General features: G+C 39.0%; 1 protein-coding gene across 18 annotated transcripts in view; it reads right to left on the bottom strand.

Moving 5' to 3' along the window:
• Positions 1-21,159, bottom strand: part of DMD (dystrophin) — a 1,095,710-nt gene that overhangs the window by 14,253 nt on the left and 1,060,298 nt on the right. For 16 of the 18 annotated variants that reach the window (XM_037376983.1, XM_037376980.1, XM_037376987.1 and 13 more), the window contains 6 exons: positions 17,257-17,322; positions 15,869-15,934; positions 12,550-12,708; positions 6,679-6,922; positions 6,202-6,325; positions 2,101-2,193 (listed from right to left, as the gene is read on the bottom strand). In XM_037376983.1, the coding sequence (XP_037232880.1) occupies positions 2,101-2,193; positions 6,202-6,325; positions 6,679-6,922; positions 12,550-12,708; positions 15,869-15,934; positions 17,257-17,322 (752 nt within the window). The remainder of the gene's footprint in view (positions 1-2,100; positions 2,194-6,201; positions 6,326-6,678; positions 6,923-12,549; positions 12,709-15,868; positions 15,935-17,256; positions 17,323-21,159) is intronic. The other 2 variants (XM_037376984.1, XM_037376985.1) reach the window with 2 other exon arrangements.

The following is a 21,159-nucleotide window of genomic DNA, read 5'->3' as shown; positions in this document are numbered from 1 at the left end:
CCTCTTCTCAGGCTGCTTTGCCAAACTGCTTTCACTCTTTTGCAAGTGCATGTTCATCTTTTATTACAGATTGGAAACCTGAGATACAGATTTGCACCTCTCGACAGCAAAATGGCCCCTGATTCAAGGACTTGTTGGGACGAGTCAACCCTGCTTCCTTTTCTCCTTCCTGCAGTCTTGTAAATTTTAAGTCATATCCCTGATGCCCGTGAGATCTGACTGACCATGGCATCCTTCACCTCATGCTGAAGATGTACATGAGGCTGCAGCAAATTAGCTGTGGATGTAAGCTTTGTTTATGTGGGTATAAATCAAATATAATCAAATCATTAAAATGGGAGTAGAAGAAAACTGCAATAACTGAAGTCTGCATGAGATCTCAGCAGAATTCACAATGTCAGTAGCCTTCTATATCAACCAGTGAATGGAAATCAATTCGCACTGGTTGTAGGACAAACTGTCTCACAGAGGACCTGACCATTCCTATTTCTCAACCAAACTTTATATTCTATCAGTTTCATTCATGAAGCTTTGTAGTTTTCACTAATAAAATCAAAAACCTTTTCTATTTTCAGTCAGTAGGGAGTGATATCTATCAGACTGATCTCTTAACTATTTATACACAGGAAATGAACCTCTATTTCAAATATCTCATTAACTGTTGTTTTGTAAATTGCACCTATTTTACTTAAAACTAAACTTGTTTTTAAAACGAAACACTCTTTGTCAGTGTCATCCGCTATGATTACAAATTATATACCACATTTGGTGAATATTTTAACACATGGGGTATCTTCTACGTCTAGACACATACAATTATGCAAGATCTCCTAAATAAAACATATTTACACAAATGACGGTTACTGGTAAGAAAGCACTGTCTGTCGCAACCTTGTGTACACAGCAACACAAATAAGTCCATTTTTATCTGCAGACCAGTATTTGAAAGATTTTTTGTCTGTTGTCTCTGATAATGAGTATCTAGGCAAAATGAGGCTTGGGCATATGACTTTTTCATATAATGCTGAGGTGGCGATGAATGTAGTTCACAATATATTGTATTAGATTTTCTTCAATAATACGTTTCTAAATGATTCCATCTTTTGATCTACAGCATCAGATCTTACGCAGTTTATACTGCCTTCTCCTTTTCCACTGCTCATAGATAATGCCTGGTGGGAGCTGAGCCTGCTTTGAAATGAAAGGATGGAGAAAACTTGACTTCACTCAAAGTCTAGCATGATGGTTAACACATTTATCTGCTAAAGGAAGACTCTCTGGGTGATGTGTGAAACCTATGCAGAGAAAGGGTCCTGCAGTAAGTCTGTTCCCCTACTGAAATCCACTTAACAGGCTGTCAGTAGACACCGGGACTTTCTTTTGCCAAGAGGTTAATGTCTGAGCCTTCTCTCACTGCAACAGGTAATATCCCAAACTTCCCTTCTCCTGCGAGGAATCTAAGCCATTTTTCTTGGCAGTAGAGTATTTTCTCTGGGCTCAGAGAGGACCTTCCTAAATGAAAAAGGTTGAATGAATAAATCCCAGTAATACAAATGCTTATCTTTAGCAAACAACAGGAATGAGCAAAACGGAAGCACTGAAAGAAACTCTGTGGCTGTTCGCACAAGTGCAGCGTTTGCTGTACAAACAAGCAGCTCACTTGTTTTTCCTCCATCTCTCTGGATACACATGCTAGAAGGTCGAGAACTTTTGACTCTGAACTTTAATATTATTTCAAACCAGATTCTTCTTGGAGAAAGGTAAGAACAGAAGAAAAATGTGCTAAGATTTGTATTAAAAATAAATCAGCAAGGGGGCTGACTGAAAAGGAGAGAAGCTGTGAGAAAAGGTACACGGCAAAAGGGACAGGAAAAAAAAGTCTCAAGACAGACATTGTTTCATCCGTGTATCTAGCAAGGGCTGCCTGTGGAGATAGCTTAAGGTAAAGGAGGAGCAGGCTGCTTCTCCACTCTAAATAAGACAGCTAAAACAAAGAGCCACAGAAAACCTGAAACCACAATACAACCCCCTGAAAATACCAAGGAACAGAAACTACTTTTATCTTCTTCCCTCTCATCTGCCACAGGCAGCAGCGCTCACCTCTGGAGCTGGGGAAGGAGTTGTTCAGCTGCTCCATCACTTCCTCCAAACCTGTGCTTGTGTCCTGGGGAGGGCTGAGCAGCTCATCCTCGCCTGGAAAGCAAATCCACACCACTGCATAAGAGCCACTGTAAAACCATTTGCTAACAGCTTGCTATTGAATATTTCCTTCATGAAGCTAAGGCTGTTCACTTAAATGCATTTTCTGCTTAGTACATAACCAAAATTTCAAAGCTGAATTTTCTTCACTATTACGTTTCTCTTTCTTTTCAAGGATCTAAGGGAAATTAAACAATTAATTTTAAACAATTAACACTGACTTTGATTTGTAAAATGGGATTTAAGAAATAACCTACTCTGGTAAAATAAGTGGGGTAAAATGCCTGCTAGGAACATTTAGTTCCATAAATGGCACTCGCTGTTTCAGCTTCTCTTACTCTATTAACGGAAAAAAAAAATTGCTGTTGTGAGTGCTGCTATTGAGCAGCTTTCTGATAGTGCTGGATTCATGTTAGCACTGCTTTGCTTAGCTGCGTAAATCAGGAGAAACCCAGATTCTCATCTGCATCAGTATTAATATTTCTGACAGTTTAATTGCATCAGATTGGTGCTCCAAGAACATTCAATTGTACTGTAAAAAGGTTTAGCAGCAGTTTAATAAAGCGAAATACATTTCTCCCACTGAATAATTTCTATAACCTGATTACAGGGCAGCAGCTTAATGGGAAATTCAATATATTTTATTTTTACTGGGTTTTTTGTGGTCATGGTTTCAGATAACTAAAATCCCTATGTTGATTTTACTGTAGACCCTAGCCTCCAATACAAATAAAGAGTCTGAAAAAAGAATACACCTAAAGGATATACTTTGAGTGAGATTCTCCTCTTCTACTAGATTTCTTTTATCTCTATGAAAGCACAAAAGCAAATTTGCCTGATGCAATAACCACGAGAAGTACATCCTTATTTTGAAAATGACTTAATGACCCCTTTATTCCATTACGTCTTGCTCTACTCAACTTGAGTAATAAACTGCCTGATTTTCTGTTAGCATTTACTTTCTTCGAACACTGAGGTGCTCCACGGTAGTGGGAAACCTACTAAAAAGAGATGCAAAAGGAACACTTCAGGACTACATATATTCCCTATTAACAGGCTTAGTGTTGGCCTCACCTTAGGGCCAGGAGTTTCACAGGAGTTACTACTGACCAAGCGTAATCTTTCCCACTCCAGTACAAGAAGCAGGGTAAAGCGTCTGCAAGAAGCACTTAATTAATATAAGTGATGGTCTTCATATCAGCTTCTTTTATTCCATTAATGATCTAAAAATAGATGCTGAGACTGTCTGCAGTTTGTTCAGCTTTCAGCTGGTGCTGGGTTCACGTAAATCAACTCACACCGTGAGTTACTTTTGCATCAAGAGTTGCACTTAGTAGAGTGCCTTAGTAGAAGTAATGCCCTTCCAGCCTCTGCTGATGTCCAGGTGAAAACTCAGAATGAGATCTTACTGCTTCTACCCAGGCTGAGGACCTTATCAGCATGCCTGCGGAAAGCCACCTGGCCCTAAAGATCAGAAGTGGGCAGTGGTTCTGCTGTCCTGGCCAAGAACTGAGGACAGGCACTGGTTTTCAAATGGCCTGGTAAGCGCTGATAAAAACTGAACTGTGCTGACCCTCAAGACTTCTGTATCTTTTATTGAAAATGAATTATTTTTATTTTTTTCTCATTTGGATGATTTGTCTGAACATTTCCTTGTAAATGACATAATAAGACAATGTGTCAAAAGTAAAGACACCTTCAGACCGCAGTTACCTCCCTTCACCCCACACAGTCTTTCCCATTCACGTTTCTACAAAAGGCTTGGAAAGCTGGGCAGGTCTGGTGGTACTTGAACAAATTAAAGTTCAGCAACAGCCTCTTGGCTCACATGCCTCAAAGAACCTCCTCTGCTGCTACATTAGAGGGGGAAAAAGGCCAAAGATCAGGACTTTCTCATTAGAACTCTATCAGAAGAAACAAAGAACCCTTCCACTTGCCCAGGTGTATTTCAGATAATTCAGAGATAAGCTCTTCTACTTGTAAATCAGGATTTCAGTGGATCGCTGCTTTTACTGAACAGCAGGACAGCACTGCTGGTTGAAAACCTTTCACAGTAATCTCTCCTTGAGAAAGCAGAGAGACAGAGAAGTGCAGTGGGTTTACAGTCAAAGAAAAAAACCCAAGGATTCCTTTCAAAAAGAAAAATACATAAAAGCTACCACTACATTACCTCATTGCCTGAAAGAACTTGAGATACTCAGTATTTTCTTGAAAATTATGACTCCCTCATTATTTGGCACATGCTTGCTGCGTGGAAGCATTATTTACAACACCGCTCCAGTTCCCTTCACAATTCAAGAATATTTTAAGTCATGCTTCAGAAAACTCTTAGACTAGCAAGCAAAGCTTCCTGGTGTGAAAGAACACTGGACAAACTGAATTAGTTGTGGTTTGTTGGCTCGATTAGTAAATCTTTTCATAAGCTCTGCTTCATGCTGCCAACAGCACTGCTTTGCTGAGTTTCAACATGATCATACTGATAACAATTTAACATCCCTCTGTCCTTCCACATATCAGCTCCATTGAACAGACAAAGAAACCCAAGTCATGTCTAAATATTTGCTTTAAAATAGTTTTCGCACTTTATATGACTAAATGCATGCAAATTAATTAGTCTCACAAGTTAAATGGGAATAATTTTATACTGAGTCAAATAAAAAGTAGTAAATTATTGTACTTTGTCCTACTAAAGGATGAAACACGAAACTACAAGACTTTTAATAGATGGCTGGGAATCACTGTCTTTCTATCTTTTCCTGTATATTTTAATTAACACATTTTATGAAATTCATGACATCTCTTCAAAAAGCTGATGCAAATGACTCCACTGACACATCATGTCTACCCTGTGTATGCCATACATAGAAAAATATTTACTCACTAGTAATACGAATAAAGAAATACCCAAATGAAATTGCTGTTACCTGTGATTATACTCTCACTCCCAGGATTTAACTTGAGCATTCCTAAAGGTAAAATTTTATTCACATTTTTTTGTTGTAGGGTGTAGACAACCCATCTTGTTTGATACTGGCACAGGCTGATAGGGACGAAAGAAAAAGCCCTCAAACAAGCCGCATCTCCCACAACGATGGCACTTTAGACACAGCAGAATGTCACCTCCCATTCAATTTCTTGCTGTCATCGACTCTCACCAACTGCAGCGAAAAGCCCTCACTTAAGCCTCTGACTCTTACCCTAAAGCCTCTAATACACACTAAATAAATTTCTGTATATGAAGCTGAATATTATCATCAGACCTCAAATATTATCTTGTTGAAGTAATTTAAGCACATTTGCTTAAAGATGTTGCAATGGTTGATTGCTTTTTTACGAGCAGAAAATCCTTACCACTTGGTAATAAATACTTACTAATTATGTAACAGATAGGAAATTAGGAAAACGCTACAGAGCAGTTATTAAAAACACCAAAATAATAATTCCAGCCTCTAGCTACAGAATATTACTTAACCTTACTCCAGAACTCGTATGATGTTCATTATCACATCTGATGTGACATTTAGAAAAGACACTAGACCAGCACTGCCTGTGAGTGACAGCTCAATCCTACTGACTGAGCCATGACATTAAAAATAAGATCACATCAGTTAACATGGGGAAGATTAATCATACGTGTGATCTCTTAGCCATAATTAATATGTACATTTAAATTAGCCATGTCATGCTTAACAGCTGAAAGTCAGTTTGAATAAAATGGTTAGCTTTCTAGTGATATTTGGTTTTGGAAGTCAAGCCCTGGCTGAGCTTTGTATTTAATGTCAAAATATCCATGCTACTGTGTGCACCATGACCAAAAGCAAAAGTCTGAACCATAATGAAGATGTAAAGTGTCAACAGCCAGATGATATCGAAGATCATTGCAAATGTCTACTACATTCTCATTTGAACTAGAGAGAACAATAGTTTTGTCTGTAAGGACTTTTTTGCTGGAAAATAGAACCATAACTATTTTTTATGACAGTGTGAACTTTATTATCTTACCCATGGTTTCTGAAGTCTGGCTGCCAACTACACGAAGAAGCATTGGCTGACTGCTGTCTGACCTCTGCAAAGAGGTAGAAGGAGATGATAGTGTTGTACCATTCACCTTGGCATCTGCCTGCGGCTGAAATTTCAAGAAAAAAAAGAGATTGTTATTAACAGCTCAGTACAGTTGCACAGATCTTTCTAGCTCTGTATTTTTTATTTATTCCATGAATACACACAATTTTCTGTCTCTTTTTAAGTAAATATATCCATGCAAACGAAAAAAAATAATAATACAGGAAAGAAGACTAAATAAGAACACCAAAACATGATTTCACCTTCTCACTTGCAGCCTGTAGAACAATTTAATATTTTTCTCTGACTAGCCTCTACAGATATGATTTCTTGGTATGTTGTTGCTACTGATAATGCTTCACACCCTGTTTGGAAAATTACTCTACCAAGTTCTAAAAGAAAGGCCTGAGGACTCACCTGCTCCAGCAGCTGCCTCAGCCTGTGCAGCTGTGACTCCAGCTGTTTGTTGTGATCCTCTAGAATTTGCATCCTGGCCTCCAGGCGGCCCTTGTGCTGGCGAAGCAGCTTGGCTTCTGCAATGAGCTCAGCATCCCTGGGGCTTTGTGGAGAAACCGGCATCATCTCCGGTGGGGATGGCAGTGGAGACAGTCCTTTGTGGTCATGCTGTTGCTTCAGACGGTCATACTCTGCTTGCAAGTTTCTGTTGAGAAGTAACAGGAGGTAAAAGCTTTACGAAGCCAAATAGGCTGGTATAGGCTACCCTCTGCACAGGGCCCTGAGAAGACACCTCCTCTCCTGTGGTGGTGCGAGGGGGCAGAGGCTCACCTGCCTTTCATTCTGCTGAATCCACATGCCTGTAGGCTTACATCTTGCAGATTTGCATGGAGCTGATATTACAGGGACCTGTGATACAAGCACTGCCTAAAGGCTCTCTGCATCACCAGAATTCACAATTAATTCCCTTCCAGGGCACAGGACACATAAGGCTGGCTGGGCTCCAGACACCCTCCCGAAGCTCGGGTACCGTCTGTCCTGGGCTCAGCCCTCCCTCGGCTTCCTGCATTTAACCGTTCCTAGCTGAAGTCGGACTGCCTGTTTGCTTCTACGCACAAATACACTCCAGGAGTAATCAGAGCTAAAAGAGGACTCTCAGTGATCAAAGCGCTTTACAAACACTAATCAGAGCAAATGCCACCTGGCCTACCTACCCATTTTACAGATGAGAAAGCTAAGCCAGAAAGGCAGCCACACAAGAAGTCAGAGGAAAACACAGAATTGAAGAGTTCATTTGCAACCCTGCTGTCATCAGCCAGGTCACATCACTTTCTTCCTATCTGCACCTGCATTTCCAGCCTCCCTTTAAAATTACTAACCTGAGGGCAAGACAAACTAGTGACCCACTCTGTTTAACTGCACTAACTTTTGGGGCTATAATTTCCATTTTCAGTTGGACTGCCCTGTCTAGAGTGCTACTTTATGGCATTGCTAAGCTTGTTCTTTTAGTCCGTAAAACACCAGTTTTATTCCAGTAAAACATACCAGAGATTAATATAATATATAGTGGTGAAAAAAAAAATCTGAGCGGGAAGAGCACAGAAGGTAGGAAACTGAAATGCTGTTAGGGGTAACACAGTCCAAAGGTGCAAAAATAGTAACTTTGTAACAGAAACTTTATAGGCAAGGGAGACCTAATAAACTGCACTGGGATTTTGTTGCCATGATGTTCCCTTACAGCTTCCCAGAGGGGGGGGGGGAATGGCTGGATGCTTTGGTAACTGCTTACTCATCACAAGCAGTGACCCAGATTTTATTTTTTCGAACTCGCTCTTATTTGAGGTTGTGAGAACAGACAGTTTTTGCCAGGTCTGCCTGCAAACCACAATACACACTGACAGTTTGGTCTAGAGGCTTAATAGCACCTCAGAAACCTCCCAATAAACTTCATTAAGCTCTGAAACACTTCCAAAGGTACTTGCTGTGACCAGACCAAGAACTAAAGCAGTACGCATCATTTCACATGCATAAGAAAGCAATGCCAAGGACAAAGACAGGCTAACGACTGTTTCTCAAAGGTATCTGTACCCCTCAGCAGCTGCACCACGGACGTGTCCTAACCTGGGACTGTGGCACCCCACTAGTACATGACCCCTAAGGGATGCCTGTTCTAGATCCCTCCTCTGCAAAGGGGGATCTGCAAATTTAAAAAGGTTAAAAAAAGGCATTGATCATTCTCAAATTCAGGTTGTTCCAAAATTTCTTTCTCTAAAACCCACACAAAGAGGGAAGACTGTGGAGAGGGTTTTTTTCTCAAAGAAATTTTTTTGTTTTAATGAAATACAGAATTTCAAGTCCACGAAAATTATCTGGAAAAAAGAAAGACAGACTACATTGGGTGTTGTTGCCTTAACATTACTTAATGTCTTCTGATACTTCTGGCTGAATGAACTGGTGAATAATTAATATAAATATGAAAGGGAATAGAAATGAGCATGACGACAGTATCACACACTGCCTTACTACAGAATAAAGTTTATACAGGATCGATCATTACACTTGTTTTTCACAAAGTCTGTAGACAGTGGCTATCGCTACCCCATGAGGAATTTCCCAGGTGTACAATACAGATGATACTCTGCTAACAACAGACTGAAAAGCTGGAAGTGCTGTAAAGCAAAAGATAAAATATCACCCTAAGGGAAACAATATAAATGCACTTGGTCATACTTACAACATAATCAGGTACTTTGCTTAAAAAAAAATAAAAAACAAACCTACAATTATTACCTCAACTATTAAAATAGAGAAGTCCTTCCAGTAACTATGGTATTGAAAAACAAGTGAGGACGAGGGAATAATTCAGATAAAAATGCTTTCATGTCTGATACAAAACAGTTAAAAACTCTAAAAGCCTACAGAAAAAACATAAAAATGTGAAGGATATTGCGTATTATCCAAGCAGAGATATGCCTGAATTTGTGAGTTCTGTAACTAAATACAGCAATATTGCTGGAACGAAGGAATGTCATTTCGAAGGACATGTGAGTTTGCCCAGAGCACCTGGGTCACTGAGTTTTTCAGCTGTACCTTTTCAGTCCAGCTACCCAGTCCTTAGTCCAGAGAATTGAGACTCATTATTGCAACTTTTTCAGAGCCATAAGAGAGAGGGATGTGGAGTGCAGACGATCAATAGTATCATAATAACTGGGATCTAACCATACAGGAATAAAGATTTGTATTAAAACATAGGGGAGAAAAGCTGAAAATTAAAAAAGAAAGAGAGAATTCAAAACCTCCTGTAAAAATATCCCAGAGGAGAGAACAATTGTCTCTTATTCCTACTTCTGGAATAGCTGTGTGGTGAAAAAGGACTGCTGCTGGAAACCAGATATCCAAGGCACTGCCCATAGCCCTCAGTGTAAAGCCTCTGTGTCCCAAGGAAAGGTGCTCTCTGACATTTTCAGCATAAAATGGGATGTAAGAGAAAGGGGAGATGAGAGCATAATCTTCTCTAAATGAATGCAATTAAGCAAGCACGGGCAGTACTAGGAAACTTCCCTCCTTCACAGCTCAGACTGGCTGACATTTACATCTGGCTGTCACAAACAAACAAACAAAGCTGCTGCATCTTCTGATCACTGGGAAAATCTATTCTACTTCAGTATAACAAATAGTCAAAGAAAAACACCATATATTTCATTTACTATGCTTGCACCTCTTCAAGGCATTCATGAAGAAAAATAACAGAGGAAGCATGTAATGTACCTTTGATTTATGCAACTGTAAAGAGCTGGCTAGTAAAGAGCTCATGAGTTATTAATCACATCTATCACTGGCAGCATTAATTGCGTGGCGACAAAAACCCTAGTGGACCCCATTTGCTGAGTAGTCCTCTCAAAGGCAACTGAGAATTTGTGAATTCGTGTTATTTTTCATCTTCCTACAGAAAACCAATTGTATGAAGAAATGGACAAAGCTGGTAACTGAACCACCTACCCCTGTCCCTCACTAGAGTGCCCGTGTTTACTCATGGTGCATCACACTCTGAAGATACAGTTCTCCTTCTTCAATGCCAAAATAAATAGCAAAAGGAGACACATAACGTTTAGAAATGCATCGCTTCCTTTGGCAACTCTACAGAAGGAACTTATTTCAGGGGGCCATTCATTGGTATTCAGATTTGAACACCGTAGATGTATGGAAACAGGGTAGCTTTGAGATTCAGGGTATTAGTGTTTCTCCAGTGACACACGGCCCACCACACTCACAGTGCAACTCAGGAAAGCAAAAGGAAGGCAAACAGCTCTGGCTGCAGATCTCATTTACTAAGTTCTTGTTACAGTGCAGCCAGAAGCTGGAAGAAAAAGAAAAGAACGCAAGAGGTCTTTTTACAGAAGTATGTCAGTGAATCTTGATTCAACTAATATATTAGCAACATTCACTTTCTTTAGTCATTAAAATAGCAGGAAAGTACTGCTATTGCAAAAAATTCTTCGCAAAAAAGTTCAGAGTCTCTGTCAGTACAAAACCATATGCCTTCAATTTAATGCTAGTACAGTCCATCCTAGTCAGTATAACCTACCCTACAGTATAACCTATGTAATGTACCACTTTAGGTGGACACCAAAAATCTGTCTTCTCTGTTTCTGAAATATATTCATGCTTAAGGAAATTTCAAAATGTTTTTGGGACAGTTTTATAATTGGGGTTTTCTCTTACATTGGAATATAGTAACAGTGCCTTCCATAGCAAGATTACTTTATGTCTACTGAATATGTAAGAAACGGTCTCTACCACAATATTCCATGTGATGTGAAATTCAGCATGAGTCTGAAGGCCTAATACTCAAATGAAACATTTTCACCAATTGGAAGTATTCTCTAAAATCCTCACATTTTAGCAAATATAAATTATTTAACAGTCAAATTTTAGCCATAAATTATTTAAGGTAGTCACATTTGCAAGCCACAAAAGCACTAAGGTCTCAAAATGCTAGCAGATAAATAATGAATATCTAACAAGAGATCCTTGGAACTGAAAAAAAACCCAGTCAGAACTGTATCACAGCTAGGTTAGTTTGTAAGTATGATAATACATTTCAGAAGAATTCAAAACAGGCAACAGATCTTTTTAAACTATCCAAAAGCAAAACCTCAGAATTACAATTTCAAAGAGCCTTTTGCATTTAAGTAACAATTCAAGATAGAAATATTTGGAGACCAGAAACTGCAGCTGAAAACCAAATGCAGGTCAGAATTCAATAGACAGCTCAGAAGAGAAAAAGAAAAGTCAAAACATGAAGTGAAAAAGAGAAGAGCTTTTTTGAAAAGAGTAAACTGTGGAAGGTGGAAGAAAAAGAGAAATGACAATGAAGTGTTTTGAATATCGTAGTATTGTGTCTTGTTGGTACTTGATGCAGGTTTCCTAAGAGCTGCTGGGAAGTGACTGCATGTGCCGACTCTAACTGTAAAATAATACAAGATACAGCAGAGAGAGCTAAATCTGCATTGTCAAAAAGCATCAGAAGCGTATGCAACAAAAGTTGTGTCAACACAGGCAGGAAAGGATGACTATTTATCTAACACTGCTAGGTGCCCATCCACCTGCCTCCCCAGGCAAAAGCACGACATCCAGCTCAGCACCAGGGCAAGGAGACATGCTCTGGCAACAAGACCCGAGGTATTTACAATGGAGATGAAACAGTTCAGGTGCTTTAAGGCAGGGCTCAGCACCAGGCAGTTACAACATGATTTGCATCACGTTCAGCTCATTTCCAAGCAACAGATTCACTGAGTCTTCATGCTATGGCAATAAACAACATTTACACGGAGGGCATTTTAGCATCAGCATGGGAAGGAGTATGTGTTCACCCAAGGAATTAGGTCCCAGGCTGTTGATTACCCAAAAAGGGTTTGCACAGACTCAAAGGAGGAGAAAGACTAGAAAACAGAAATCTAAAGGGACAAGACTGTTTTTTAAAGCTAGGTAAGTTATACGAATGGCTCCTGACTGACCCTGTCTGAACAGTATGAACTGGTATGAAGCTCATCACTATCATGGAAATAAAGGCAACAGTAGAACAGAAGGAGATATGAAACATGGCCAGCAGAGCTTGTCACAGGTGGCACCATGAGTACTGGGTGACCCATGTATGTCTTTGAGGCTTGCCATTTTGTAGGTTTTGTGAAAGAAAGAGTGCTGACTCATCACAACGCTGGAAGTGGGAACAAGTTAATGAGGATAGGATGTCAGCCTTATCACTTACAGAAAGCTTTCTTTTGCTGTTGCAGCGCATGCCCCAGGGCTGTGGCAGCTGGCAGTGTAACCCACCTGTTTTCCTCCTCCAGGTCTGCGAGGATTCTCTCCAGTTCCCCTCTTTCCTCGCTCTCCAGAGAAATCAAGATCTGGGCAGGGCTTCGTGGCTGGCTCAGGGGGGACTCCTGGTTCAGACTTTGGCAGTAGTGTTGGATTAGCAAGTGTTCATCATCGCTGGAAAACAGAGGAGGATAAAACAGGCTGTTCCCTTCCTCATTTTTAACTTCACAGTGAATATAAGGCGATGATTCACTCCCGGCCTCTCATTTCTTACAAAGAGATCTGCTGAACTCTTTGTAACGAACAGCAGAGCAAAGTACCTTAAAGCAAAATCTGCTGAACTGTTTCATTTAGTCTCTGATAATTTTTCTTTTTTGCAGAGTCCACCTCTCTTCCCCTCTGCTTCTCACATACTTAAAAGCCAAGTTTTGTCACAGCTGACAACCTCAGCTTTCCTTCTTTTGCCTAAATTAAGTTAGGAATTTCCTTGGGAAAAAAGGTCACCTGCTGCTGCCTGACCTGTGTTGTGGAAGGGTCATTCAAGCAAAGGCAAGACATTTGTTTTTGCACCTACGAAATCTCCTTCTGTAATAAAGGTGTCCTCTACCTATTTATCTCTACAAAATTGTAAATGAGGTGATATGAAAACCCCTTGACTTAATCTAATGATATTATGCTGTTTTTCACCGAGGTTTGGTTGGGTTTTTTTAAATTACAAATTATGTACCCTGTCAGAATATAAATATATTCTATTTAATACATGTGTGATCTCTTTACTTCTATTGCCCCAGAAGCTGTCCAGCATTTGAAACAGAAGCATCTTTGGAACAGAAAAGCAAGTCCAATCCTGAAGACCTTGACCACCTCCCAGAATTACACGGGTGTTGTAGGTGCTAAGGAGATGCACCTAGGCCCTAAGCTATGCAGCTAACACCTGTAGTAACTGTGAGAAACCATGGAAGGTTTCTCTTGACACTACAAGTTAAGGACAGAAAAAAATGACACTGCTGTTAGGAATCTTGTTTTTCTGGCAGTACCTACTTATAACAAAATAATTCAGTCTAGGTTTTTTTCTGTTATGTTTGCAATCCAGAATTTAACAAGCATTTTGAATAGCTGTTATTGATCAAAAATTAAAATTTTCCTTGTTTCCATTTTGTTCCTGAAAATGTTAATGAAGCCATTTTATAGACTGCAAGCATGCTAAAGCAATGTAAAGCACATTAACACTAGTTCATAAAAGGGAAATATTAATTTTCCACAACAGGCATCCCTTCTTTTTTCTAAATAAAATTTTAAAGGCTTTCCAGTTCCTAAATTTATACTTTTCATAAAACACTTCTACTGTGAATTCCTTCAAGCAACTGCTTTGCATTTATAAATATCCTTTTACATATCTTAAAGTGAATAAAGAGCGAAAAAGTGACATAACTATTGCAAGACAATGCCACTTTGTAAGACACACTCTTTTTGTATGATTTACAGCCTGCACGTATTTTGTATACATAATTAGAATGACACTATGTATCAAAATGTTTTGTGGTATATATATATATATTATGTCTTTATTTGCCTCCTTCCAATCTCCATCTATTGCTCTAACTGCAATTATAAGCCAAATAATCCAAAACCCGTACGAATGTCAACGAATAAGCATAACCTGACAAACAAAACCTGAAAGAATTGCAGTTGCGAATTCATGGTGAGCTTTAATTTTGCTGCAATTTGTATCTGGATCGTATTTCTTCCAATATTCAGAATATAGAGATTTATTCTCATTTCAATAGTACAATCTGAGTAACAAATTAGATAGTCAGGGTTAACTTATTAACTGAATCATATTAACACAACCTTTAATTAACCAAAGAATGAAATGAACAGTAAAACCAAAGCGTAATACAAAAGATACTGTTTACATATGATTTTGTGACTAAGGACATGGAAATATTTCAGTGGGGAAAACATGAAATTCCATCTATTATAGCATTACTACTATGTGTAACAATACAGAATCAACATATAACTTGGAAACAAAGTTTTCATTAACTGTGTGAAACTATACTGACATTGCATGTGAATTAGTTTTGAGGTGTCATTTTAACTTTCTCCTTTTTGAACCAATGTATTTTAAAAATGTATTGACATTATACATTTGACAAATGTATTGATTGTACAAGGGATTTTCTTCCTAAGTTGGTAGGTCATCCTACCAAGTCAAAAGAGAAACTATTCTGAAACAAAGAAACTACTTTATTACTATCCAAGACCATCTCACAGGCTCACAACCAACCTCAGAAAATAGTAATGATTTGGAATCTCAATTTAAATGAATGAAAGCTGGCCAGAGTGCTGTGCTTTAAAGGAACACTACAAATTCAGTAAAATTAAGATTCTGTATGAATTTAAACAAAATCCACTCTTTAAACTGTGGTAAGGATGGGATTATGTAGAATAGAAAAAAACCCCACTTTTAGAAAAGTTGAGATCTGATTTTTTTCATATTTAATTGATTTGGAATCTGTGCTATGGCTTCTCCTACACAGTTAATTAACTAAGATAAAATTCTCAAGCAGCACAATGACTTACGTGTTTCTATCCTGTTTTCAGAGATATTACTCACAGTTAGTTTTCTAGTTCTACATCTTTTCATTCAGAGAATGAACAAGATCAAAAAATTATGAGAAGTATGTCAGAAAACCACAAAAAAGTCTCAGAGTGAAGTTAGATTGAACTACTTTTTTAAAATGAAAACTTATTTATGATTTTACATTTAAAGTAGTACAATGAATGCTTGCCAGTATCTGTTGAACTCGAAGTGTATTACTACTACTATTTCACAGTGAAAATAGTCCCTCCTGGCTTACACCTGCAATGTATTTCAGGTGTTTCTAGACCAAAGATTTATATTCAACCCCACTAACCCTTTGAATGACATTTTTCCCACAATGTTTTCTGGCTTACAGGAATCTAACCATGATTAAGTTTGCTGTATGGATAGAAGGGTTATCTTTTTATCTTTGTCCTTAAAACACATCAGATGATGAGCGTTTTTTCCAGTAATATGGGAACTATTTGCTGAATAAATCAGTATTTTTTTTGAGGAAATTAGTAACTTTGATTTTGAAGGTATCAATCATCTGTTGCGTAAACTTGGTATTAAGCTGTAAGCCACAAATCTAGACACTATAATACAAACTGCAAGAACATGACTTCATCATTAAATTGAACCAGATGTGGTACATGGCCATGCAAGTTCAGCACTACAGAATTTCATTGTAAGTTATTAACTGTCACAAGAAAACACAGGTCAAAAATACTGAAACAGCCTACTTACATGCTCTCATTAGGTGAAATACTGTCATTTAGATAAGAACCATTGGTGTTCTCCATTTCTGCTAGCCTGTGGAAAAATAAACAAGACTCATTAAAATCAAATGTGTTTTCCAGAAACTTTATTTGCTCTAATATTCCTGAAAGACTTAAAGAGCATGATGTTTTTGATGAATTTGAAACTCAAATTAATTTACACTCACTGCTGATTACCGAAAAGTTTTGCAATAAGCTATTGCAAAGGATTGTTTCTTTGTTACAATGACCTGGCTAAACTCACTTCAGGGTTTTCAACCCTTTTTCTGAGGTTATATTCCACTCCTCATGATTAATTAATTCCACAATCAAGAAAAGGCCTTAAGATGCCAGGGGATTACACAAATTGCTTTGTACCTGGCAATGTCAACATCAGAACTGTAACTATCAGTCATTTCTCATTTGTTTTCAATACTCAGCCCCTCCTAAATGTCTTGCATAATTCAGAAATACCTCTCCCGATCAAGTGATTTTGGGGGAGAGAAAGAGGAGGTTGGAATAACTATACTTCATTACCTCAGCCCCTGCAAATTTACCCTCCTGGTGGAAAAAATTTGTCATATTCGTGCAATTAACCCACTTTTTGATTCTTAAGAGCAGTATGAAAGCCAGAGAAGTGAACTAAAGCAGTGATATACCGCTATTTTAATCCTCCAAATCAAAGAAAAGTCCTGTTTGTAGTATTCCACAAGATAAATTACTTAACATTAAAACAGCACTTGAGATTCACATAGTTTGGAGGTTTCTGCTCTTCTGATTTGTATGATTACAGCAGGGTCCATATTAAAAATAAAACCCTACGTAGAATCATAGAATCACAGAATGGTTTGGGTTGGAAGGGACCTTTAAAGATCATGTAGATCAACCCCCTTCAATGACCAGGGACATCTTCAACTAGTAGGTTGCTCAGAGCCCTGTCCAACGTGACCTTGAATGTTTCCAGGGATGGGGCATCTACCACTTCTCTGGGCAACATGTTCCAGTGTCTCAACACCCACATAGAAAACTTCTTCCTTATATCTAGTCTGAATCTGCCCTCTTTAAAACCGTTACCCCTTGTCCTATTGCTACACCACACCCTATTAAAAAGTCAGTAACTTGAATGCACAGCTTAAAGAAGACCCCACAGTATCTAAAGGCCACTTCTGACCACACAGGTGCTTTGGCACGCAGGTTGGTTGACAGGCTGTTTAACAGCAACCATGGACAATGTTCTGCATCCAGGAGCCTGGAAAACAAGACCCCAAACCCTATGTTTCTTTAAGAAGCGCTCAGGTTGCAGCTAGCCTTTGGCATATTTTTTTTTAAAATGACTGTTTAGAGAAAGATCTGCCTAACGTCCAGCTGGTCTCATACCTGCTAGCATAATGTTCAATGCGTGAATGAGTATCATCGTGTGAAAGCTGAGGGGACGAGGCAGGCCTATAAGGCAGAAAACACTGATTAATCACAAACAATACCCCTTTAAAAGTAAAAAAAACACTTAGCTATGCCTATAACCTCACATCTCTATGCCTTATGTTTACACTATGTTTGATAAACAGCAAGTTTAAACTCCAGGTGCTGTGTGTGCCTTCTCAAGCCATCAGTGCCATGTTTTGTGGTACCACACCAGGGACTTCGACCATTTTACAATCCGTCTGTTGCAACGACTCTTCATCACACCAACCCCCAAAGAGCCCTTTTCCGAAGGATTTACAGAAGAGCTTTTGCCCCAGTTTTCCCTTCACATCTGCCCTCTCCATTGACAATCCTGTTTTACACACAGCCCTGTGCTGGTTGTGAAAGCCCTGCCGGGAACCTCTCCTCTGCCTCCTGCCCTGCTCCAGTGCCTGCTTCCAGCACATCCCACTTAACTTTAAGGACCACTCCACAAACAACTCGAAATAAATACAAGAAACATAAAATGTCTGAAACGAGTCTTTAATAACACACTGCAGACACTGATGATTTTGCCTACCATCTTTCCAGAGTTGCAATCTAAACCACAGATCAGTGTGTCATACAGGAGGGCACTGACAACTATTTTGGGTTTTCTGCCTCACAAATCAGACCATATGAAGTCCTCGTCACTGTCTTGTTGATGAAAACAATTCATGGGACTTTTGTCAGAGTATTGTTTCTTACAGCCTCATGAATTATGTTGCCTACACAGTTCAGAGAGCACGTTTGCTGCTGTGTGGGAATTTGCCAATCTACATGCATCAGGTGGTGCTGGAATCACAAGAAATGATGCAGCTTCCCAAATTGTACAGCGATCTCCTATTTAGCTAAATTTCAACTTCATTCTGTCTCTGCTGACTCTCCTGGAACTTCTGACTGAGGAAGCCCTTTTGCCCCATTTTAAATTGTTGGATACTGTGGGTCGGCCCAATGGGGATTGCACTGCTGTGCAAGAGCAGGCAAGTTTTGTACTTACTGGTTATAAACCAAAACTGTAATAATCTTTGGTTGGTTTGTAATGCTCCTGTGTTTGTAGTTTGATAATCCTGCAGTAAATCTACTAGATTGGTCACCTTCCAGTTTTCTACTCAGCCTGCAAAGGGCTCTAGAAAATGAGGATCCTTCTGAATTCATAGAGCTGTACGCTGAACACACAAAATTCATCATCATTGATGTCTCTTCTCACAGAACAGCAAAGTGTTTTTCTTTAAGACATCACAGGGCAAGTATCACAAATCTCGTTTTGTCTGAAATGAGCTTTGGCCTCCTACTGTACTTTAACTCATCACATATTCAAACATTACCACAGCACACCGGAGGATAAATACTCAGTTCACAGAGTTCCTCAGTACAACACAGATTCAGGTGGACAGGCAATTGCTTCTCTGCAACTTGATATCCTATTTTGTGTAGTAACATCTACTCTGAAGGGAAGGGAGATGAAAAGGATGCAGTTCATTTAGAGCAGTGGATTATGGAGCAAGGTAACAATGGCTTTCTGATAAATTGATGCTATCCCAATTTTTTTTATTTGTTTGACATATAGTAGATGTTAAACTGGTCTAGGCTGGTACTATCAATGAAAGAAAAGGTCTTAGTTTCAACACACACACACAACCGTCGCTGCTAATACTGTGCATAGGCTGGGAAACCTGTGTTAAAAGTAGCTTTAGTTTTGAACTGGATCATTCTCTTAGTCCCTCTTACCCTGGCACTGCACATGTATTTGCACCAGTAGAAAGGAAAGGACAACACCTGGTTGGGACCAACTGGGTAATGAAGAGATGTCCCTTTTGGCAGTAGCGCAAGGCAAAAGACGGGCCTGACTGCATGATCATGTACTTTGTGACTTGAAACTAAGTTTCAACTTCAGAAATAACAAGGTATGTAATAAACATATATTTTAAGGACAACGCAGTGTTGTGTAACTTGAAGCTGATTCTGCCTCTCCATCCACTGCAGGCAGGGGATGATGCCACATTTCAAGGTTTGTCTCCACTTCAGAACATACTGCAGTAGAGATCTACCTCAAACAACTATTTAAAAGTTTGCATAAGAAAGCACACCTGTTGAGCAGCACTGCTGAATTTAGCTGCTCAGAGGTACATTTTTGCCAGCACCTGAGCAAGCCTGAGAACAACTGTGCTGCACTGCAGGCTGTTGCACAGACATACTCCTAGATGACCATATGTGCTACAGATAACTGTCCTTCCTTTCTGAGCACACACATTTAGCCCACCTAATCAGTATGTACAGTTAGCAAGAAGGCTGAGACACATAGCCCATTATTTTGCCAAGATAAACATCCCTTTTACAAGGGTTCCACAGCTGCATTGCTCAAGCTGGGATCTGCAAGAACAGCCTGGGTAATTCCAGTCAAGTCAAGAGCTGATCGAGTGGCAAATACCACCTCCTGTAATTCCCTGCACCCCTGGAGACCTGGCTGGCTCAATGAAGGCACTTTTCTTGCTGCTCAGCGTTTCAGTTGATGCTTTTTGAAAGCACAAAATCAAGAAATTTCTATTAGTACCACAGACGTCCAAGTAAAAAGACACAAATTCTCACAAAAAGTGTGAGCTGTCCCTTTAATGCCTGGCAAGCTGAGTTTCTGTGCAAAATACTGGATAGTAAGGAGTCAGAATCACTAACTTCTATCAAAAACTATATTCACGTGTATTTACAAACAGTTCCATGTATACCACATGTTCATGTCAGGATAGCACTAGCATTGCTGAATGCTGGCAGGTTATGCTCTTCTGGAGTACTCTGAAGATTACAAGAAAGCTGGCATGAAAGCACCAGAAAAAGGCAAGATCTTAGAAAACATGGGAAAGTTTTATGATAACCAGAGTAAGAGGTTTGACTACTGAAGTTGGATTCAGTCCTGTAACTGAGAAACAGCTTTAAACCTGGGTAGCTCAGTAATTCGTGTTGTAAAAGCCTGGTGGTCTAGCACAAAGGAAAGGAACAAAGCAGAACAAAATGAAAAGCAATTCTTTCCAGTCACTATTCATTTTTTAATTATCTGCTTTCTTGTCAGACCAGAGGGAATGATTGTGCTCAGGAAGACACACGAGTTGGTCTGATAAAAGGTGCAACCTCTCCATACAAATCCTGCTCCTCAGTATTTCTCAAGTTTTCTTAGGATTACATACAAGGTTAAAATCCTGTAGCATACAACACCAAACCTTCAGTGTGAAGCTATTGGTGTAGGCATACCATAATATTATTACTGTAAGTTAAGCATGTTATGGCAGCTTAATTTCATGTTACGTCAGACACAACAATGACATTCCGTATTATCCTAGCTTTCTTAAAATGTTACTTTTAACTTTCCAATTGTTCTAAAGGGTAAGAAATCCAGATCCACAGTTGAGTATATAGTATGCTGCAATCATCCCCAGATGCATTTGCAAACGAAAGTGCATCCTGAAGTTCAAATCCCTTCTATTTCAGTCTGGCTTCAGCCTTTTGGTGTTTTTTGTGAGAGAATTCTCAACCATATGAAGTCTGCAGTACATGATGTGTTTCTTAGTTGCTTAAACTTCCTACAGGTAGAGCACTTGACTTCCCAATGGTTAGTGCTCCAAATGAAAATTATAAAATCAACATTCCAATGTATACATTTCACTATTGTTTATTCTACCAAAAATTCAATGAAGGTGCAAGCCATATACATTTGACCATATAGAAATATATAAAATTCTATTTATTAGTTTCTCATTAGTTACCAATATGCAAATTAAAAATAATCCTTATTTAACATTATTCTAAAATCATCCATGTAACACTGGTAGTAGCAAATGCCACAATGGT

This window comes from Falco rusticolus, chromosome 2 (genome assembly GCF_015220075.1).
Source record: "Falco rusticolus isolate bFalRus1 chromosome 2, bFalRus1.pri, whole genome shotgun sequence".
Taxonomy (NCBI): Eukaryota; Metazoa; Chordata; class Aves; order Falconiformes; family Falconidae; genus Falco; species Falco rusticolus.
Note: the sequence above shows the minus strand (reverse complement) of the source record. Positions and strands in the feature narration are given on the sequence as shown.